The sequence below is a fragment of the Notolepis coatsorum genome, assembly GCF_963971535.1.
Source record: "Notolepis coatsorum genome assembly, chromosome: 4".
Lineage (NCBI taxonomy): Eukaryota > Metazoa > Chordata > Actinopteri > Aulopiformes > Paralepididae > Notolepis > Notolepis coatsorum.
This window is the reverse complement of record NC_140168.1, coordinates 112506824-112531504: the sequence shown is the minus strand read 5'-3', so window position 1 is coordinate 112531504 and position 24681 is coordinate 112506824. Positions and strand designations below refer to the sequence as shown.

Sequence of the window (24681 nt, the reverse complement as noted above, 5' to 3'; positions counted from 1 at the left end):
AGTCTGACAGTGTTGACCACTAGGAGCTGCCCAGTACAACCACAGTCTGACACTGTTGACCACTAGGAGCTGCCCAGTACAACCAGTATGACACTGTTGATCACTAGGAGCTGCCCAGTACAACCAGTATGACACTGTTGACCACTAGGAGCTGCCCAGTACAACCAGTATGACACTGTTGACCACTAGGAGCTGCCCAGTACAACCACAGTCTGACACTGTTGACCACTAGCAGCTGCCCAGTACAACCACAGTCTGCCACTGTTGACCACTAGGAGCTGCCCAGTACAACCACAGTCTGCCACTGTTGACCACTAGGAGCTGCCCAGTACAACCACAGTCTGCCACTGTTGACCACTAGCAGCTGCCCAGTACAACCACAGTCTGCCACTGTTGACCAATAGGATCTGGATCCCATGGAAAATGTATGTTTTACAAAGGTTTTTGTAATGCGTGTACCAGTACAAATTTGGCATGATTATCCAAAATGGCCGTCCGCTCCCATTCTTTCAGAGGCTCTGGTCAAAACAATGGACTTCTTTGTCTTCATGTGTCACCTTCCCCCACTTCGCTTCGGAGCAGACGCTCCCTGGTGGTCAATCATTTTCACCGTCAGCGATGACCGGTCAGTTCAGGAGCGCTCACAACCGGACGCGGTCAATCGTCCGAGCGACTTGTCAAATGACGCTCGCCGGATGTTTCGCCTTGTAACTCGAGAATGGAATCGCGCAATAGGTTGAGTGTGGGGACGATCGAAAATGCAACTTTCCAACAATGTATCGGTTGATCGGCGAAAACGCAGCCCGGAGCCAACAGACGAGAGCAGACGCTGTCGGGCCGTCCGATGCTTAACTCATTCAGCGCCAGTCACAAGAAAAGTCGGGTTAACTCGCCAACCGTTCAGCGCCAATCACGAGAAAAGTCAGGTTTTAATCGTTATTTCTTTTATTAGCTATATCCATACATTTTTCATCCATCCAGCCTGATGTTATCGTTGGGAATGGGTCTGAGCTCGCAAAAGGGCAAATACCGCCGCCTACGCCTTCCAGCTGGTATTGCACTCCATTAGAAATGGTGTAGTTTCTTTTCTAGGACGATCTGAGCCGTGCGGGCGGGGTGTAAATACTCCGGCAGGACTAGCGTTTACAACGTTACATCTGCGATGCTGCCCCCCCCCCCCCCCCCCCCTGGGCAATGTGAGACGGAGCTCCACGACCAGAACTTGGAATGGCGATCAGATAATTGGATTATTTATTTTGCATTACATCAGAGACCAGGTAAGGACTCTATATATCCAATCTTGCATTGATCTGATATTTCTTTCTACCGCGATCAAAGCTATCTGTGTGTATGTGTATGTGCTTTTTACCGTTGGCTGCGGTGGGGGTGGGGGCGAGCTCCCCGCTACGAGGGCCATTTCATGTATGCACGAGGAAGGATGATAACGATAATCTAGCGTTGATTTCAGGAAGATTCGATAATCAGGCGAAAAATGACAACGTGTTTAGTGTATTCTGCTAAAACGCTATTATCGCGTCTTTTCCTGGAATTACTCAGAATCACCCAAACTATATTCATATTCAAAACGGTATAAAACGGAAATGTAAGAATGAAAAAACAATGTTTTGTGCATGTTGACTGGAAGCAACTCACTGACAATCGACGGGTGTATTAGACCCATAGCTATAATATAAGATATATATATATATATATTTTTTTTTATAAATGTTTTTATTTTCAATTTTCAACATAGAACAAGACATCACAATACAATACCATTAACAATAATAATAATAGTGACACTAACAACAGTAATAACAGCACAAGACAGGCAAACAAGAAAGTAAAACAATAAGAATTAAATAAAAAAATATATAAAAATTAAAAAAAGAAAAATAATAAGTGTGGCTCTCATGTGTGCATTATCTTGTGTGCTATATATATGCGTGTTCTACCTACCCATATGTGCGTGTGCCTTACCTATGTACATGTTTTATGTGTGAATGTATATGTGTAGTGTGAGCGTGTGCATGTGAGCGTGTGCATGTGGCCGTGTATTCCCTCTGCAACAAGTACGCCAGTACAACCAGACAAAACAAGGCAGCAATGGTCCATTGGGGGGTTACTGGTAATGGGGACATCCGGCGAGTACAGTGGTGGATAGCGCAGGTCCAATATGTGATAGATAAGGGTCCCAGATCTCATAAAAAGTGTCCAACTTGGAATGCAGCATGCACATAATATACTCACAGGGAATGCATTCCATTATGATATTGTGCCATGACCTCTTTGATGGGACCTCATCCTTGATCCAAAACAATAGGATGTTCTTTCTAGCAGCAAATGTCAACCAATTGAACAGTCTCTTATGTTTGAAGTTGGCAATATGAATATCTGGGAGGCCCAGTAAAAGGCAGAGGGGATCCAGCTCGATCGGGGTGTGAAATATGTCAGATAGTTCCTCTACGATGTCGAACCAATAGCTCTGAAGCTTTACACGGGTCCAAAAGCAGTGGACGTGGTTTCCAGTCTCTATCTTACATTTAAAACAAAGTGGGGACGCATTGGGATCCATTTTACTCTTAAGGGCGGGGGTAATATGAATGCGGTGCAAGATTCTAATTTGAATAGCCTTGGTGCGGTTGCAAACAGAGATTTTTTTTGCGTAGGTCCACGCATCCTGCCAGTCTGCATCTGTGATTTCTATGTCCAAGTCTTTTTCCCAGGATTGTTTAGTAACAAAGGAAGATAAAGATGAATTAAGGTTCAGAGTACTATAGAAGATAGATATTTGTTTTTTGGGGATCTGCAAGGAGAGGGCTTTCTCCACCTGCGAGGTGAAGCTGTTCGTTAAAAGTGAGGTGTCCTTGGTGATAAACTGCCTAATTTGTAGGTAAAATTCTGCTTTCAATCGGCCATACCGCTGCTGCAGCTGTGTAAAGGACATTAGGGTCCGGCCATCAAACAGGTGGCCAAGATCAGTTATGCCCTGTTTATGCCAGGTCTTGAAGCCGCCGCCAATTTGGTCTGGCTTAAAGTCAGGATTGCCTACGATCGGGGTAAGAGGAGAGGTCAGCTTGGCTCGGCCCTCCACCTTACGGACAGTCTTCCAGGCCTTGATGGAACATAGTGTGATGGGGTTGGAGCATCATTTCCTAACAGACTTAAAGTCCTTGATAAATAGTAGGTTCCATAGGGGGGACTAAGATATATTTTAAGCACTCGCAAATGTCGCAGTCTCCCCATTGATTAAAGCGATGGCGTTCTAGCGCCCCCTGGCTCATTAAGCGATGACGCTGAATGAGTTAAGAGGTTAACTCCCCCCCCCCCCCCTCCCCCCCAGGTGTACGTCGCGGCGGGTCAGAGAGCTGTGGTGGCAGGGTGTGCCCCCCAGTGTCCGAGGCAGGGTGTGGAGCCTGGCTGTGGGCAACGAGCTCAACATCACCCACGGTACGTCTGCCGCACCTCTCCACACGTGGCAAAAATAAATGATTTTTCAGCCCGCTTTTGTATCGTGCATAAGAACACCAATACTCTCGATAATCTAGCGTTTATTTGAAAACGATTCATAAATCAGCCGGAAAATGTGTTTTGTGTATTCCAGTAAATGGCTATTTTGGCGGAATTTCTCTGAAATTACTAGAACTCTCGGAAACTATACTCGTATTCAAAATGGTATAAAACGGAAATGTACTGATGAAAAACAATCCGTTTCGTACATGTTGACTGCAAGCAAGTCATTGATAAGCGACGGGTGTATTAGACACATAGCCATAATTTAAGATATAGTTTATGCGTTCGCAAATGTGCTTGTCCTCCCATTGATTAACGTGGTGGCATCCAAGCGATAAATCGTCATATCCGGCTGGCAACCAATGTGTTAACACATTGAGTGCCACGCCCCTTCCGGGAAGTGACCACTTCCATGCCGCCCATTAACCCCATGTAAACATAGTTGTAGTTTGTAGAACTAAACCTATATTTTATAGTATCGCTATGGGTCTAATAACGCCCTCGAGTCTCATTGAGCTACTTCTGGTCAACGTGCAAAAAACAGATAATTTTTGTCTGTACATTTATCTGTACATTTCCGTTTGATACCGTTTTGAATATGAACATAGTCCGGCTGCTTCTGAGCAATTCCAGGGAAAATACACGAAAACAGCGTTTTTGTGTAATTCAATAAACACGTTGTCATTTTTCGCCTGATTATCCGATCTTCCTGAAATCAATGCTAGATCATCACTATTATCCTTTGTGGTGCACGCATGCAATGTGGTTTAGACCGGCACTCAACGATCGGCAGTGATGGGAATAACGGCGCTATAAGTAATGGCGTTACTAACGGCATTCGTTTTTTCAGTAACGAGTAATCTAACGGATTACTCTTCCAATCTTAATAACGCCGTTAGCGTTACTGCAAAAAAAATGCAGCGCGTTACTATGAATGAACCTGTTTCTTTCATCAGACAGATCTCTGCACCGAGAGGCAATAATATGTTCTTCCTTGTTTAGTGGACAGTGCGCGAGCCAAGCATACATGCTGACGATTGGCTGAGGTTGAATAAAATGTCACAGCCAATCAGAGGTGGAGGTGGGCGGGTGTCTAAAGCATCCAGAGTCTGACACACAGCGCGACAAGACAAGCGATCACTGATCAGTCAGCATGAGACCGCGGTCTGTGTAGTGTACGTTTTGAGCCCAAATAATCCAAAACGAATCCAACTAACAACACAAGCGACTCAGTCAACATGAGACCGCGGGTCCATGAGCGTTTTGTGTTCACTCTTTGCAGCGCAGGGCACTGAGTGGCTCTACTGCAGTGCTGACAGCCTTATCAACAGTGCTGCACTTCCTGGTTTAATAGCACAGGCTTCAGGTGCTCAGAGATATATATATCTCTGTATGTCATGCATGTCTTAAATGTAATGATTAGATTAGTTTAGATGATTCGATTAGATTCTTATATCTGTATGTTGTGTATGTCATTGATTGATTGATTGAAAAGTTTATTAACAGATTGCAGAATGGGTACAGTACAGTACAGCTCAATACATACAATTGTTAAGGGGATGCAGACCAGAGAAAGACTTTCGTCATAAATGTCATGAATTGAAAATGGGGGCGAAAACTCTTTCTCTGGTCTGCATCCCCTTAACAATTGTGTGTATTGAGCCGTACTGTATTGTACCCATTTGCAATCTGTTAATTAAAATGTTCAATGAATCAGTATATATTTGTTATTTATTTTTGGTATAGTGCTTAACAAGCATAATTTAATGTTGCCCAGTTGTGGCCTGTTGAGGGGCAATACATATCAAAAGTTCCAAAACATCTATTCTGTTTGTATTTGTATGATCCACTATATAAACATAGTAATTATAATATCTACATACATGGCATTTGATTGGAGGCTAGTCTCACTTTGTCCCACAGCAACATTAAAATAGTTTAGATTTGTGTATGTTGTTTATGTAAAAAAGAAACTTGAAAGTAACGCAATAGTTACTTTCTGAAGTAACTAGTTACTTTTATAATTTGTAACTGAGTAAGTAATTTAGTTACTTTTTGGAAGAAGTAACTAGTAACTGTAACTAGTTACTTTTTTAAAGTAACTTGCCCAACACTGACGATCGGACGACAGAACTGTAGATCTACGTGAACGGCACTGAAAGTGTTAACACTTTGGTTGCCTAAGGTTAAATTAATGATATACCATAGATTGCCAGCGCTATTTGTCTATGGAGAAAGTCCCCTTCTTTGCAGGGCTATAACTTTTTAAATTCTATTGCTACATTGCCATTATTAGGGCCCATTCAAAGTCCTATATGTATTGTAGCAACGTTAAACTTTTTCATTCACATATTCATAGTAAAGTATGGTCTAATGTATAAGTATGTTTTCATCTCTTTCTGCAGCTTTCTCCAGAACGTGATATATAGCCCCAAATGCATTATATTGATGATGAAATACAGTTTGATGGCAATCGGGGCGATATAAAAAATTTCAACTAGACGTACTTCTAGAAGTTACTACACGTCATCTGATGTTGACCGGATGGGCGAGGGGGCGTTTATAATTCCGTGGGCAGCGTTATACCAATCATCTAATGTGGGTCAAATGTTCATCATAGCAGTTAGTGTCGAACACGGTAATATTACACGCTAAAACTCACCCCAGTCTCCGCGGGCCGTTGGGCGATCAGCGTGGGGTAGACAGTTTTCCATTATGGGATGTTGAAATAGTCGGTCCATTTCCAGGTTGTATAATAATATATACGTCCAAATCATGTTGTTTTTTCGAGTTATTTGCAGCGATCGATGTTCACTGTGTGAAGACGGAGTCTCTCTAACATTAGCGAGTGCCCGGACCCCATATGGAGTGAGTCCTACCGGGTTAAAGGTTGACATCCGGTTTCGATCTGCCGATCGGCCACCAGATGGCGGTCTTGAACCGCTAGAGGATTGAGAGGAGATCACACTTGTGTCTCAGGCCAGCGGAGGGACATTATGGATCAGATCGCAGATTTTTGAAATATTGATATAAAGACGACGTAAAGCGTCCCCCGGCAACTTTAGCATCGCCAGCAAAGACGTCTAAAGACGCCCCCTGGCAGTCAAAGTGTTAATAGCTTCCTAATCATTATTGTGGTCTGTGTAACCTTAGGTACAATCAGTCCAAAATAATAATAATCATATTTTTATTTACTATTATTCTTTTTTATTGTCATTGGACCCATATATCATTTTTGTTTGTACAGACATTTTGATTCAAGGACTGAAACGAAAATTGTTCTGGCAATCGAGCAGGACTTTACCCTTATGAATTAATCGATAGTCTCTCTTTGTTTTTGCTCATGCTGAATGACGCATCTTGTGGAAAATTATAAGCATAATGATTCTCTCTGACATCACAGTAATATATGATTATCTCTGACATCACAGTAATATCCACAAATAAGCTTTGGTCTTTCAGGAAGTCCTCCAGGTGGCCGTCTTCTCTGTATCTCTCTCTCTCTCTCAATTCAATTCAATTCAATTCAATTCAATTAAATTCAAATGGCTTTATTGGCATGACGTAACTTGTACATGTTGCCAAAGCAAATGATTAATATTAACATTAAACATGAATTACAAAACAGATATCAATGTCAAAGTACATAAAAATATCATCAAAACTTAAAACATCACAGTATAAACGTGTGTCAGGTGACTGTCACTCACTGTCCCTCAGTCTATGGCAGGCAGCAACATAGACTGCTGCTAGCTCACAGCTAGCTCTCTCTCTCCTCTGTTTCTCCTCTCTCTCTCTCTCTCATCTCTCTCTCTCCCTCTCTCTCTCCCCTCTCTCTCTCTCTCTCTCTCTCTCATATCCACTGAAGCATTGTATTGTGTGTCTCCACAGAGCTGTATAGCATCTGTTTGTCCCGGGCGAGAGAGAAGTGGAAGAGCCTACCTGCACCTGCCTCTGATGCTGAAACTGAAGGTAGAGACTCACTGTATCTATCTATCTATCTATCTATCTATCTATCTATCTATCTATCTATCTATCTATCTATCTATCTATCTATCTATCTATCTATCTATCTATCTATCTGTCTGTCTGTCTGTCTGTCTGTCTGTCTGTCTGTCTGTCTGTCTGTCTGTCTGTCTGTCTGTCTGTCTGTCTGTCTGTCTGTCTGTCTGTCTGTCTGTCTGTCTGTCTGTCTGTCTGTCTGTCTGTCTGTCTGTCTGTCTGTCTGTCTGTCTGTCTGTCTGTCTGTCTGTCTGTCTGTCTGTCTGTCTGTCTGTCTGTCTGTCTGTCTGTCTGTCTGTCTGTCTGTCTGTCTGTCTGTCTGTCTGTCTGTCTGTCTGTCTGTCTGTCTGTCTGTCTGTCTGTCTGTCTGTCTGTCTGTCTGTCTGTCTGTCTGTCTGTCTGTCTGTCTGTCTGTCTGTCTGTCTGTCTGTCTGTCTGTCTGTCTGTCTGTCTGTCTGTCTGTCTGTCTGTCTGTCTGTCTGTCTGTCTGTCTGTCTGTCTGTCTGTCTGTCTGTCTGTCTGTCTGTCTGTCTGTCTGTCTGTCTGTCTGTCTGTCTGTCTGTCTGTCTGTCTGTCTGTCTGTCTGTCTGTCTGTCTGTCTGTCTGTCTGTCTGTCTGTCTGTCTGTCTGTCTGTCTGTCTGTCTGTCTGTCTGTCTGTCTGTCTGTCTGTCTGTCTGTCTGTCTGTCTGTCTGTCTGTCTGTCTGTCTGTCTGTCTGTCTGTCTGTCTGTCTGTCTGTCTGTCTGTCTGTCTGTCTGTCTGTCTGTCTGTCTGTCTGTCTGTCTGTCTGTCTGTCTGTCTGTCTGTCTGTCTGTCTGTCTGTCTGTCTGTCTGTCTGTCTGTCTGTCTGTCTGTCTGTCTGTCTGTCTGTCTGTCTGTCTGTCTGTCTGTCTGTCTGTCTGTCTGTCTGTCTGTCTGTCTGTCTGTCTGTCTGTCTGTCTGTCTGTCTGTCTGTCTGTCTGTCTGTCTGTCTGTCTGTCTGTCTGTCTGTCTGTCTGTCTGTCTGTCTGTCTGTCTGTCTGTCTGTCTGTCTGTCTGTCTGTCTGTCTGTCTGTCTGTCTGTCTGTCTGTCTGTCTGTCTGTCTGTCTGTCTGTCTGTCTGTCTGTCTGTCTGTCTGTCTGTCTGTCTGTCTGTCTGTCTGTCTGTCTGTCTGTCTGTCTGTCTGTCTGTCTGTCTGTCTGTCTGTCTGTCTGTCTGTCTGTCTGTCTGTCTGTCTGTCTGTCTGTCTGTCTGTCTGTCTGTCTGTCTGTCTGTCTGTCTGTCTGTCTGTCTGTCTGTCTGTCTGTCTGTCTGTCTGTCTGTCTGTCTGTCTGTCTGTCTGTCTGTCTGTCTGTGTCTCTCTCTCTCTCGCTCTCTCTCGCTCTCTCTCGCTCTCTATATTTCTTTTTATTTGACTGGAATGTTAGATTTGATTTTATAATGTGAATTTGTATATTTGTATTCATTTAAAATTTTAGTGTTTTGTTTTATTTTACTTTGTATTTTTAGTTGTTCATTTGTATTGTATTTGTTTGGTCCAGGACGACGAGAGGCTCGTTCATGTGTCTCTAATTGGGGATCCTTTAATAAACAAACACATTTCACCTCACTCCAATAATAAAAGAAAAGATTATAATAATAATTTGATTATTATTGTATCCATATAATATGGGCTCCCAGAATATCACAGTCTATGTCTGTGTGGATGTTTCCCTCCTGCTCTCCAGACTCAGGCTCTTCAGACAGAGAGTCTAGCCTGGAGCTCATCAAGCTCGACATCTCCAGGACCTTCCCTCACCTCTGCATCTTCCAGCAGGTCAGTGGATATATCTTATCTAACCCTAACCCTCATCAAGCTGTCCCTCAGTACTGATCAATATCAAGTTATATTGGAGCGGCTGGGTGGTAGCAGTGGGCAAGGCGCTCGCCACTAACGCAGGAGATGCTGGTATCGAGCCCAGCTCTCTGCGTTGCTTCCGGCTTGGCCGGTCGTTCATACTAATACAATAGGCAAGTGTTAGGGGTGGGAAAGCCGGTGGGTGGGGATTGGACGTTGTGGACAGCGACTCCTACAGGTCGGTTGGGTGACGCCTGTACAGCAGAAACAGGAAGTATCGGGGGCAGCGTGAGCCTCCCACTGAGAGTTCGAGAGATCTGGTGAAAAGATGCGACAGGCTGCCTCCTCGTGTACCGGAGGGGACACGTGATGCAAGGCTTCTGTCCTCACTACAGCCGACCAGTGGGAGGCATAGTCTAGCAACGTTCAAGACAGGGGAGGGGTGAATTGGAATTACGAAATTGGGAGGGGAGAAAAATAGAAAAATAAGGAGAAAAAGTGGATAAAAAGAAATATATCAAGTTATATTATCACATTTACCTCAGTACTTGGTGCGGCCGGGTAGCACAGCGGACCAAGTGTCTGCCTACCACCGCAGAGACACTGGCATCGAATCCAGCTGTCAGCGGTGCCTCCGGCTTGGTCAGTCGTCATACTGACACAATTGCCGGTGTCAGCGGGAGGGAAGCCGGTGGGTGGTGATCTGGTCGTTGTAAACAGCGACTCCTACAGGTCGGTCAGGGCGCCTGCCCAGCGAGGGAGGGAGATGGTGAGGGTAGTGTGACCTCCCACGCGTTACACTTCCCCAATGAGAGTCCTCGCTGCCAGGTGAAAAGAGGCTGCTGGCTGTCTCCTATGTATCGGAGGAAGCATGTGATAGACTTCAGGGCTCCCTGGACCGACCAGTGGGGAGCACATGCGCGCAACGACCAGGAAGGGGAGGGGGGAATTGGCATAACGACTAAATTGGGATGGAAGGAAAAATACAGAAAAACAGGAGGAGAAAAAGTGGATTAAAAAAAAAACATTTACCTCAGTATTGATGAACCATATCAAGCTATATTATCACATTTACCTCAGTATTGATGAACCATATCAAGCTATATTATCACATTTACCTCAGTATTGATGAACCATATCAATTTATATTATCACATTTACCTCAGTATTGATGAACCATATCAAGATATATATTATCACATTTGCCTCAGTCATGGTAAATTAAACAAACAGCACCTCCTGGTGGCCGTCTGACGACATGTTTGTAAGTGACCTTGCAGTGTGAATGTAGATGAGCCATCTCTCCACCACTGACTAAAAACTCACATCCCAGCTTCTGCAAGTAGCTGTGAGGCTGGCAGAGCTGTCTGTCTGTCTGTCTGTCTGTCTGTCTGTCTGTCTGTCTGTCTGTCTGTCTGTCTGTCTGTCTGTCTGTCTGTCTGTCTGTCTGTCTGTCTGTCTGTCTGTCTGTCTGTCTGTCTGTCTGTCTGTCTGTCTGTCTGTCTGTCTGTCTGTCTGTCTGTCTGTCTGTCTGTCTGTCTGTCTGTCTGTCTGTCTGTCTGTCTGTCTGTCTGTCTGTCTGTCTGTCTGTCTGTCTGTCTGTCTGTCTGTCTGTCTGTCTGTCTGTCTGTCTGTCTGTCTGTCTGTCTGTCTGTCTGTCTGTCTGTCTGTCTGTCTGTCTGTCTGTCTGTCTGTCTGTCTGTCTGTCTGTCTGTCTGTCTGTCTGTCTGTCTGTCTGTCTGTCTGTCTGTCTGTCTGTCTGTCTGTCTGTCTGTCTGTCTGTCTGTCTGTCTGTCTGTCTGTCTGTCTGTCTGTCTGTCTGTCTGTCTGTCTGTCTGTCTGTCTGTCTGTCTGTCTGTCTGTCTGTCTGTCTGTCTGTCTGTCTGTCTGTCTGTCTGTCTGTCTGTCTGTCTGTCTGTCTGTCTGTCTGTCTGTCTGTCTGTCTGTCTGTCTGTCTGTCTGTCTGTCTGTCTGTCTGTCTGTCTGTCTGTCTGTCTGTCTGTCTGTCTGTCTGTCTGTCTGTCTGTCTGTCTGTCTGTCTGTCTGTCTGTCTGTCTGTCTGTCTGTCTGTCTGTCTGTCTGTCTGTCTGTCTGTCTGTCTGTCTGTCTGTCTGTCTGTCTGTCTGTCTGTCTGTCTGTCTGTCTGTCTGTCTGTCTGTCTGTCTGTCTGTCTGTCTGTCTGTCTGTCTGTCTGTCTGTCTGTCTGTCTGTCTGTCTGTCTGTCTGTCTGTCTGTCTGTCTGTCTGTCTGTCTGTCTGTCTGTCTGTCTGTCTGTCTGTCTGTCTGTCTGTCTGTCTGTCTGTCTGTCTGTCTGTCTGTCTGTCTGTCTGTCTGTCTGTCTGTCTGTCTGTCTGTCTGTCTGTCTGTCTGTCTGTCTGTCTGTCTGTCTGTCTGTCTGTCTGTCTGTCTGTCTGTCTGTCTGTCTGTCTGTCTGTCTGTCTGTCTGTCTGTCTGTCTGTCTGTCTGTCTGTCTGTCTGTCTGTCTGTCTGTCTGTCTGTCTGTCTGTCTGTCTGTCTGTCTGTCTGTCTGTCTGTCTGTCTGTCTGTCTGTCTGTCTGTCTGTCTGTCTGTCTGTCTGTCTGTCTGTCTGTCTGTCTGTCTGTCTGTCTGTCTGTCTGTCTGTCTGTCTGTCTGTCTGTCTGTCTGTCTGTCTGTCTGTCTGTCTGTCTGTCTGTCTGTCTGTCTGTCTGTCTGTCTGTCTGTCTGTCTGTCTGTCTGTCTGTCTGTCTGTCTGTCTGTCTGTCTGTCTGTCTGTCTGTCTGTCTGTCTGTCTGTCTGTCTGTCTGTCTGTCTGTCTGTCTGTCTGTCTGTCTGTCTGTCTGTCTGTCTGTCTGTCTGTCTGTCTGTCTGTCTGTCTGTCTGTCTGTCTGTGTGAAGGTGTTCCCTTGTCTAACCCCTCCGTGCTCCGTCACCAGGGCGGCCCCTACTACGATGTGCTGCACAGCATCCTGGGAGCCTACACCTGCTACCGGCCCGACGTGGGATACGTAAGGCTCTGTCTCACACCGTCTGCCGTCTGTGTCGCTGACCTATACTTTGCCTTCTAGGAGACTGCTACTTAAACCATTTAGGATCACTCGAGAATTGATAAACATGGTCAAAGATCCCTTCAAAATACCACATTAACCCTTTCACTGCCGCACGACCAATAACCCTTTCACTGTCGCACAACAGCAGGTTAACCCTTTCACTGCCACACTAACCGTCGGTAGTGTGATAGTAAAGGGTTAACCTTCTGTAGTGTGGCTGTGAAAGGGTTAAGACACCAAGACCTCAGGGAACACCATAAAACACACACAAAAGGCCCCTCCTTTTCAGTTATGGGCTCCTATCAATGTCCCTCTCTGCATGCATGTCCCAAAACGCTGCCGCTAGACTGCTCACAGGTACCCGGAAGAGAGCTCACATCACCCCTGTACTGGCCTCCCTCCACTGGCTCCCGGTGCGCTTTAGAATAGACTTCAAGGTCCTCTTATTGGTCTACAAAGCCTTTAACACTTTCAGTGCCAGCAGGGGGCGCACGATTTAGTGCTTGAATGCCCACCATCCACTTCAATGTTAGCGTTAATAACGCCTAATCTATGTTTTAAATTATGGCTATGTGTCTAATCTTAAGTAGAAAAAGGGGTAACCACTGCGCTCAGACAGGTGCGTAGTCCAACATTAATTAAGTTGCAAAAAATGGAATAGGGACCGCACTCGGGGAAAATCGTTGTTTTTATTTTTATATGCACAAGTTGTATAATGCATAAAACGCTTTCAGCCATCCGGCCTTCTTCTTATGTGTCTAATCTGCCCGTCGCTTATCAATGACTCGTTTTCCAGTCAACATTGTCGAAGCGGATTGTTTTTTTATCGGTTCATTTTCGTTTTATAGCATTTTGAAAAGCCCTCGTTTTCAAGGAAAATATAAATATTCCATGATAATCGCCCTTTACTGGAATATATATTCTAGAATACACAAAAACCCTGTCATTTTTCGGCCTATTTATGAATAGTTTTCAAATAAACGCTAGATTATCGATAGTATATGTGTACGCTATATAGGCGATCTGAAAAATCGATTCTCTTATTTCCTGATCGCATGCACAGCCAAACAGCCAGATCACACATAGGGGAAAAGCTTATCTCCGTGAAAACAGGTCTGATTATCCTAAGACTGGTCAAATGGATTCCTTACCTGAGATCAGATGTTATCCAAAAAGATTATTCCAATTCCTGATCGCCATTCCAAATATCGATCGCTTTTATTGATCCAACGCTACATACTGTACATATGTATTCCACCCTGTTCTGAGGGTCCACAATGAATCCGATCGGCTCGGGTTACATGCCTGAGAAGTAAAATGTGGATTCCGGATTTTTCTTTTCTCATCCATTTTCATTGAGTCCATTTCAAAAGGGTGCATTACCATCTGGGAGACGATAGGGGGCGTTTTTTTCACATCTGAGCTCCTACAGGGGCTGCATACCAACGGGAGACTCGGTTGATGAAATATGAATTCAGATCGCTAATAAAAAAATAAAACGCTAATAAACGTCGTGGGCATTCAGGCATTGAAAGTGTTAATGGTAAGGCCCCTGCTTACCTAGCAGACCTCCTCACCCCCTATACCAACGTCAGGGCCCTCAGATCGTCTGACAAGGGTCTCTTAACCACCCGTAGGTCTAACTTCAAGTCTAGGGGGGGACGTGCTTTTGCTGTCGCAGCCCCTGACCTCTGGAACAGCATCCCCATGTCCATTAAATCTGCCCCCTCCATCGAGTCTTTTAAATCAGAACTCAAAACCCACCTATATCGCCTGGCCTTCCCTGACTCACTTTGACTCTTGCCTTGCTTGTTGACGTGTTGTTCTGTTTTCCTTTGTCTATCCGTTGGTTGTTTTTTCTGTTTATTCTATACTTTTCTTTGTTCTTAGCTATGTGAAGCACTTTGGTTGACAAGCGTCATGTCTAAATGTGCTATATAAATACATTTGATTGATTGATCTTATCCAAATAGCCATTTTATTATAAAACCAGGGACAAGCGCCTCTCTCTGTCCTCCGTCTGTCTGACGGCCAGATCTGCGCAGCCCACTGGAGTATAGAATAAATATAGAAATAGATAAATAGTTACAGCGGATTAGATGCAGATGCATCCGTTAGAGATAACAACCGATCTAGTAATTTCAAGATTCTATGCCTTCCGCACACTGCCGGCCAGCCAGCCTGTATGTTCCGCACACTGCCAGCCAGCCAGCCTGTATGTTCCGCACACTGCCAGCCTGCCAGCCTGTATGTTCCGCACACTGCCGGCCAGCCAGCCTGTATGTTCCGCACACTGCCGGCCAGCCAGCCTGTATGTTCCGCACACTGCCGGCCAGCCAGCCCGTATGCCACGAGAGATACACTCAACATTTTGACGGAGAGAACAGAATCTCCCGATTCAGATACAATTTAACACAAAATGGTTCCAAAGATATTTAATGTTTCCCGGCAATTATTTGCACATCGCCAACAAATTACTGGGTCCATGTCTGTTGTCTCTTCCCTCTGAATGAATTTGGTTTCGACCTATCTTCGAATTTTGTGACATTTCAAGAGTTTGTGACGGCCGTAACGAGGCGTGTTTCACCATGCCGAGTCACGTTTTTTGAATAGGCAAAAATAACACATTGTACTGTATGCAAAGAAATGCACCATTCCTGCCCCAAAACTGCATAAAGGGATGAATGAATGAAAACCTTATTAACAGATTGCAGAATGGGTACAGTACAGTACGGCTCAATACACACAATTGTTAAGGGGATGCAGACCTGAGAAAGACTTTCGTCTTGTTTACATCAGGGTCATGGTTACATCAGGGGAGACCAGTGACCCATAGCACCCATTGTCATTCACATATCTTGAGGTGAGAGGTCAAGGCACCCCTTTGAAAATAACCATGGTTTTTCCCTCGTCAAAATCTAGCATAAACTTGGAGAGTTATTCAGCCCCCATACTTTTATTTAGTTACCATTTACCGACGAGCTAGTAGGGCTGTACCGATTTACATTCGAAGCTTCTATTGAAGTTTTCGAATGAAGCTTCGAATGTCTGTCGTCCTATTTTATGATGTAATCATAATTTTTTTTTAACATTTTAATGTAATAATAATACATTTAAAGAAATATCCTCAAACAAAATCCTCAATTTGAATAAAGTGATCTGATTAAACAAGTATTATTTTTTTTAAATTATTAACCCTTTGATTGCCAAAAATGTAGATCTACGGTTCTGTCGCCTGATCGTTGAGTGCCGAAATCTACGTTTCCGTCACGGTATTTCTTTTATTCTCTATTGCCATTCATAATTCAGCGGGGCACCTTGTGCATACTGTTCTGAGTGTGTCTGAGCTGGCAGACGGTCTTATACCGTTATTGCACCCCGTTAGAAACGGGTTAGTTTAGGGGGGGGGGGGGGGGGGGGGGCGGCGGCGGCGTGTCGGTCTAAATCACATTGCATGCATGACGAAGGATAATAATGATGATCTAGCTTTGATTTCAGGAAGATCCGATAATCAGGCGAAAAATGACAACGTGTTTATTGAATTACACAAAAACGCTGTTTTCGTGTCTTTTCTCTGAAATTGCTCAGAAGCGGCCGGACTATGTTCATATTCAAAACGGTATGTCAATCAATGTGTTAAATCAACTTTCTTTAACACATTGGGTGCCATGCAGTATGCCCATCTTTACCACTCTCTGCCAGTGCTGTAAGCCTATGGAGTGGCTCACCTTCTTTGCAGGGCTATAACTTTTTAAATATTATAGCTATATCGACATTACTATGGCCCATTCAACATCGGGTATCTATCGTTCCTGATGTGCGAACGTTATATTTTTCCATTCATACATTGTCGTGTTAGTACCGTCGAGAATATAAGTATGTTTTTAGACTGTATAGCAGTAATTCCTAGAACGCGCGCTATAGGCCCCGACGCATATTATACATTATTGATTGGCGTTTCGTCCCTATACACGCTATATAAAACATTTCAAATGCATATGATCACTATACATTATGCTCCATCATGCGTGAAGGAAAGGGGGGGGGGGGGTCGTTTATGATTCCTTGATCGTCACTAACGGCTTTCTTTAGTAAGACACCATACGTTGATCGGACAGATTGCAATGAAATAAATGGACAATCGAGACGTTAGATTCCTCTTACCTCTGGCCGATGCGTCTGGAGAAAAAGAATTCTAATTATTTGACATCGATCTGCTAGATCCATTTTCCGTTTGTATGACGCAATAAACGCAGAAAGCATATTGATTCTTGCGTCTCGAAAGCGATCCAATGCACTCGATGTGTGTATATTGATCCACGTTACAAGATATCTCTGGCGGAGCTTTTTCCCTGATGCACCGAGCGCCACTTCCGGTTTAGAGTGGAGTGTAACTCGCCCGAAATCCACCAGGCGGCGGTATTGAGGCGTTGCAATATCAGACAGGGTCCAGCTGGCTCCCGGAGGCTTCCTGGATGAATTATGAATGCCAATAGCGAATAAAAGAAATAATGATCATAACAACGAGTTTACTCATTTTTGGCACTCAACGCATGGCGGGCAATAACGAGTATACTTGTTATTGGCAATTAATGTGTTAATGAATATAACTCATCAGTTTCGTCAACATAAATAATCCAATAAGGGCACGGTTGGTACAAAAGTGATGGTGACGTCTTGATGGAGCGCCGAGCGGATGCAGATAGGCTACATCATTTATGATAAATGTTTTATTTACATTTTTATGACGAGTCATATACTATAATAGTATAATATTAGTGTAGCCTAATCTTTATCTGCAACTGTGAAGAAAAACCCCATTGGTTTAAACAGAATGAATAGACACCACATACATTAAAAAAAAATAAAAAAAAATTTAGAATTCGAATATCAACGTTATTAACCCTTTCACTGCCACACGACAGCCGGTTAACCCTTCCACTGTAACAATACAGAAGGTTAGCCCTTTACTATCACGCAATCATTTGCGGAGCTAATGATGCTAATGATGGAGCATCGCCGTCGGTTGTGTGATAGTAAAGGGCTAACCTTCTGTCGTGTGGCAGTGAAAGGGTTAATGAAGCTTTGAAGCTTCTAACGATTCGGTACAGCCCTACAAGCTAGCATGACATGGCCAGAACCAGTGGACACCTGAGGTTGTCTAGGTTCATATTATACTAGGGATGCTCGATATTGGCTTTTTTACCGATACCGATATTCCGATATTGTCCAACTCTTAATTTCCGATACCGATATCAACCGATATCAACCGATACCGATATATGCAGGGTTTCCCTGTCCAAAAAACTGAATAATTTCAGGTAACTAATAATTTCACTGGATATATATATAACAAATATTGTTATTGTTTTTTTTTGTTTTTAAACCGATACCGATATTTTCCGATATCACATTTGACTGCCGATATCAGCCGATAATATCGGTCGGCCGATAATATCGGACATCCCTATATTATACCAGTATCTTCACTCTGTGTTTAGAGCTGAGCCCAACACGACCTCTGAAAGACGGTCTGGATCAGCAGGAGCAGGAGGCTTAACAAAGGACTCAACAGAAGCAGAGCGTCCATGTGTCTTCCAGCAACCTGGATTTAACAGTGTCATGCATATGAGCTGCCACTAGGGGGCAGAGTGGTTAACAATGAATGAAGGAATGCATGAGTGACTGTGAGTGAGTTAGTGACATTGCCAGTCCTATTATATATATGATCATGTCAGACTGTTCAAAGAGTCATGTAATGACATTGATGAACTTACTGATGTTATTTGTAGCTGGATATCTTATTGTGAGAATACGGTGATCCCTGTAAAAACTGTTGAATGAATGAAAACTTTATTTAACAGATTGCAGAATGGGTACAATACAGTACGGCTCAATACACACAATTGTTAAGGGGATGCAGACCAGAGAAAGACGTTTGTCTTGTTTACATCAGGGTCCCCCATTTTCAATTCATAGTGACATTTATGACATACACAACATACATGACATCATAACATTTATGGCATAGGGACATACATGACATACAGGTGTATAGTACTGTTACATTTGTGACATATACAATATGCAAATATACAGTACTGTTACCCATAGATCCTGACAGAGTATATACATATGAGGGGGTGAGGAGACTGTACATTAGGAGGGGGTGGGTGGGTGGGAGAGAAGTATACATATGGTGGCGGGGGAATATATACATACGGTGGGGGGAGAATATATACATACGGAGGGGAGGAGACTGTCTATTAGGAGGGGGTGGGGGTGGGGGTGGGGGGGTTTGGACATTTACGGTGGCCAGTTTCGAATTGCAGTCTCCCGTAGGTGCTCTTTAAGAGCGGTTTTGAATGTGGGTAGTGATTCACATTCCTTTACAGCTGTGGGTAGGGCGTTCCACATTGATGTGGCATAATTGCGAAACGTGTTAAGTCACTTGTTTGAGCCGAATCTGGGTTGAACATGATTTGTGGAGCTTCCTCTGGTGTTGTGATCGTGGTATTCACTGACCTTTGGGAAGTATTTTGACATGTACATGTTAAGATGTATCTTAACATCAACGTCTCTTAAAGGACTATTGCACAAAAAGGAAAAGGCATTTAGAGAAGGGAACCTTATAGAGATGCGCAATGTAGAGAAAGAGATCAAATGAGAAATCGGGGCTGGGAAAATTTGGTACAAAGACAAAATAGAAAATCAGCTCAGGATGAATAATCTGGGCTCTGCCTGGAGTAGTATGAACACTACTGTAGGGCTTAAGGAAGAGGGTAGGACTAATATACAGCTTAGTGGCTATAATTCAGATCTGCAGCTAGCAGATGAATTTAATGAGTTCTACACCAGATTTGATGTGCATGATTTTAAAGAGAAACACTCTGAGTTTAGGACAGGGTTGGGGACACCCGAGGTTCATGATCTCTCATTTGATGACCATAGTGTGACCAGGTGTTTTAAAAGGTGTAAACCTAAGAAAAGTCCAGGTCCAGACAACATAGGTGGCCGTCTGCTTACTGTCTGTGCAGAACAGCTAGGCCCTATTTTTTATTTAATTTTGCATCTGTCTCTTACTCAGCAGAGGGTGCCATCTTTATGGAAGCAGTCCATTGTGGTGCCGGTTGCCAAGGGTCCTCGTCCCAAGGCTCTTAATGACTTCAGGCCTGTGGCCTTAACCTCCGTGGTTATGAAGTAATTTGAGAGAATTGTTAAGCAAGAGCTCTTTGGAGTGTTGCCTGGACCCTTTGCAATTTGCATACAGGGCTAAGATAGGCGTGTCCGATGCTACCATCACCTTATTGAACCTTCTATTTTTACCTTGCGGGGGCCCACATGTGGGCCCTTTTTAGGACGATTTGCCCACCTGTGCATATTTTGTGTGTGCATATTTTGTAATACAATATATATATCGAATTGAAGGCTTATTTGTTGCCTGTCGATCCGTTCAGCGATTCTCGAGTTACATGCCGGTATTTGAGGCTTGTGCAAAGTACACGGTATTGCGCAAAATACCACTCCCGACTCTTGGGGCTCTAGTTCCGTCAATCATAGAATAGAATAGAATAGAATAGAATAGAATAGAATAGAATAGAAATACTTTTATTATCACATGGGAAATTTGACACTGCAAATCGCTCAACATTTAAACATTTAGACCGAACAGGTCACAAATTAGAATAATAAAACGAATCAAATCAAGTTGCCTAGGATAAGAGTAGAGTAAAATAGAATAAAAATGGAATAAAATATACAGTAAATAAATACAGTAAAAATATACTGAGGTCTACAGTAGGTGTAATATTGCACAGTGCTGTTTCAAACTAAGTCCATGAAGATGGTAACTGCCACTCTGTGCACAGTGATGCAGTGAGGCACAGTGATGCATTGTATAGTCTGATGGCTGTTGGAATGAAGGACTTCCTGTGCCGTTCAGTGCTGCATTTGGGTAGTGTGATCATTTGGCGATCTCGAAAATTATTGTGGAGCGTTGTAGCCAATGAGTGTGGCTTTCCAATAATACCCCATCTGGGGATGTATGATCTAGGACAGGGGTAGGCAACCTTAGGCACGCGTGCCTGCATAGGCACGCGGGGGCATTTTCATTGGCACAGGGGGCAGCATTAAAAAAAGAAAAAAAAAGTATACGTTTTTTTTTTTTTTTTTTTTTTTTTTTGCTTTGAGATATTATAGTGAAATATTTTGCACTGTTGTCGCATTTATCTTGTTGAAATCCTCCCACAGGTTCTTTTTTGTAAGTCGAGTATATCAAGGAGGCTTTTCTCTGTAGCTCAGATGTTTTGTTTGAAGGCTTGGCAAACAAAGAGACAATCAAATCAAGGATAAAAGATATCCCCATGTCAGCTCGAAGTGTCGAGCGACGCATCAACAAAATGTCAGAAAATATCAGAGAACAGCAAACAGCTGGATTAAAAGATGCTCCGGTGTGCAGCTTAAAGGTACCAACTACAGCCCCCAGATAACGGAGCTCAGTAAAGCAAAACTGTTTGTCTGCATTGCACCCCCGCCCCAACTCAGATTTAGGGTTGATACAACCATCATAATAATATTGTTAATAATAACAATAACAATAATGATGTAATAATGTAAAAATTTGAAATATAAATACTTTTATTATCCCGAGAGAACATTTTACACTGCAAATCGCTCACATTAAACATTTAGACAGAACAAAGTCACGAATAAGAATAACAAAACCAATTGCCTAATAATAGAATTAAATATACAGTAAATAAATACAGTAAAATGTACTGAAGTCTACAGTAGGTGTAATATTGCACAGTGCTGTTTCAAAAGTAAGAGTCCAGGAAGATGGTAACTGTCACTCTGTGCTCAGTGATGCAGTCCTCACTGTCTGTCAACACTGTACAACCACTTTATACTTCATACCATACTTCATACCATACTTTATACTTCATACCATACTTCATACTTCATACCTCATACCATACTTCATACCATACTGCATACCATACTTTATACTTCATACCATACTTCATACCATACTTCATACCATACTTCATACCATACTTTATACTTCATACTTCATACTTCATACCATACTTAATACTTCATACCATACTTCATACCATACTTCATACCATACTTCATACCATACTTCATAATTCATACCATACTTCATACTTCATACCATACTTAATACCATACTTCATACTTCATACCATACTTCATACCATACTTCATACCATACTTCATACTTCATACCATACTTCATACCATACTTCATACCATACTTCATAATTCATACCATACTTCATACCATACTTCATACCATACTTCATAATTCATACCATACTTCATACTGCATACCATACTTCAAACCATACTTCATAATTCATACCATACTTCATACTTCATACCATACTTAATACCATACTTCATACTTCATACCATACTTCATACCATACTTCATACCATACTTCATACCATACTTCATACCATACTTCATACCATACTTCATAATTCATACCATACTTCATACCATACTTCATAATTCATACCATACTTCATACCATACTTCATACCATACTTCATACTTCATACCATACTTCATACTTCATACCATACTTCATACCATACTGCATACCATACTTCATAATTCATACCATACTTCATACCATACTTCATACCATACTTCATAATTCATACCATACTTCATACTTCATACCATACTTCATACTTCATACTTCATACTTCATACCATACTTCATACCATACTTCATACCATACTTCATAATTCATACCATACTTCATACTTCATACTTCATACTTCATACCATACTTCATACTTCATACCATACTTCATACTTCATACCATACTTCATACTTCATACCATACTTCATACCATACTTCATACCATACTTCATACTTCATACCATACTTCATACCATACTTCATACCATACTTCATACTTCATACTTCATACCATACTTCATACCATACTTCATACTTCATACTTCATACTTCATACCATACTTCATACCATACTTCATACCATACTTCATACTTCATACCATACTTCATACTTCATACTTCATACCATACTTCATACTTCATACCATACTTCATACTTCATACTTCATACTTCATACCATACTTCATACTTCATACCATACTTCATACCATACTTCATACTTCATACCATACTTCATACCATACTTCATACCATACTTCATACTTCATACTTCATACCATACTTCATACCATACTTCATACTTCATACTGCATACCATACTTCATACTTCATACCATACTTCATACTTCATACCATACTTCATACCATACTTCATACTTCATACCATACTTCATACCATACTTCATACTTCATACCATACTTCATACCATACTTCATACCATACTTCATACTTCATACCATACTTCATACTTCATACCATACTTCATACCATACTTCATACCATACTTCATACTTCATACCATACTTCATACCATACTTCATACCATACTTCATACTTCATACCATACTGCATACTTCATACCATACTTCATAATTCATACCATACTTCATACTTCATACCATACTTCATACCATACTTCATAATTCATACCATACTTCATACTTCATACTTCATACCATACTTCATACGTCATACCATACTTCATACCATACTTCATACTTCATACCATACTTCATACCATACTTCATACTTCATACCATACTGCATACTTCATACCATACTTCATAATTCATAACATACTTCATACTTCATACCATACTTCATACCATACTTCATAATTCATACCATACTTCATACTTCATACCATACTTCATACCATACTTCATACTTCATACCATACTGCATACTTCATACCATACTTCATCATTCATACCATACTCCATACTTCATACCATACTTCATACCATACTTCATACCATACTTCATACCATACTTCATAATTCATACCATACTTCATACCATACTTCATACTTCATACCATACTTCATACCATACTTCATACCATACTTCATACTTCATACCATACTTCATACCATACTTCATACTTCATACTTCATACCATACTTCATACCATACTTCATAATTCATACCATACTTCATAATTCATACCATACTTCATACTTCATACCATACTTCATACCATACTTCATACTTCATACCATACTTCATACCATACTTCATACTTCATACCATACTTCATACCATACTCCATACTTCATACCATACTTCATACCATACTTCATACTTCATACCATACTTCATACTTCATACTTCATACCATACTTCATACTTCATACCATACTTCATACCATACTTCATACTTCATACTTCATACCATACTTCATACCATACTTCATACTTCATACCATACTTCATACTTCATACTTCATACCATACTTCATACTTCATACTTCATACTTCATACCATACTTCATACTTCATACCATACTTCATACTTCATACCATACTTCATACCATACTTCATACTTCATACTTCATACCATACTTCATACTTCATACCATACTTCATACTTCATACCATACTTCATACTTCATACCATACTTCATACTTCATACCATACTTCATACTTCATACTTCATACTTCATACCATACTTCATACTTCATACCATACTTCATACTTCATACCATACTTCATACCATACTTCATACTTCATACCATACGTCATACCATACTTCATACCATACTTCATACTTCATACCATACTTCATACCATACTTCATACCATACTTCATACCATACTTCATAATTGTTTATTGTTTATTGTTTAAAAAGGATCCCCATTAGCTGTCACCTAAGTGGCGAGCTAGTCTTCCTGGGGTCCACATAGAAAGACAACACAAAACACAAAACATAACAACATAAGATACATATGACAATCACAATTAACAATGATAATCTAAAAACAGTAAAACATTGTAGACATCATTATCTAAAAACATTGTAACATTGTCTAAAAACAGTAAAACATTGTAGACATCATTATCAACATCAGAATATTTTGCTCACATATTTAAGTAGTGCATTCTCAGGTGGTATTTGAAAGACACTTTACTATTCAATTTACTTATGTTCAGTGGGCAGTTATTCCAATGATTGATGGCACGATAAACAACAGTCCTCTTTAAAGCATTTGATTTTGGACGTGGTAACATAATCTGTCCATCATCAGCTGACCTAGTAAAATAAGAATGAACCTGACTGCATCTGACAATTTGTTTGTATAAGAAAACAGGTTGAGACGAAAAGACAGTGTTCCTGAAAAATTTAACTGT

At 41.9% G+C, this 24681-nt stretch overlaps 1 protein-coding gene across 3 annotated transcripts in view; it reads left to right on the top strand.

Annotated features, from left to right (window-relative positions):
* Positions 1-24681, top strand: part of tbc1d14 (TBC1 domain family, member 14) — a 206705-nt gene that overhangs the window by 166574 nt on the left and 15450 nt on the right. For all 3 annotated transcript variants that reach the window (XM_084312894.1, XM_084312895.1, XM_084312896.1), the window contains 4 exons: positions 3344-3450; positions 7405-7485; positions 9223-9311; positions 12248-12319. In XM_084312894.1, the coding sequence (XP_084169020.1) occupies positions 3344-3450; positions 7405-7485; positions 9223-9311; positions 12248-12319 (349 nt within the window). The remainder of the gene's footprint in view (positions 1-3343; positions 3451-7404; positions 7486-9222; positions 9312-12247; positions 12320-24681) is intronic.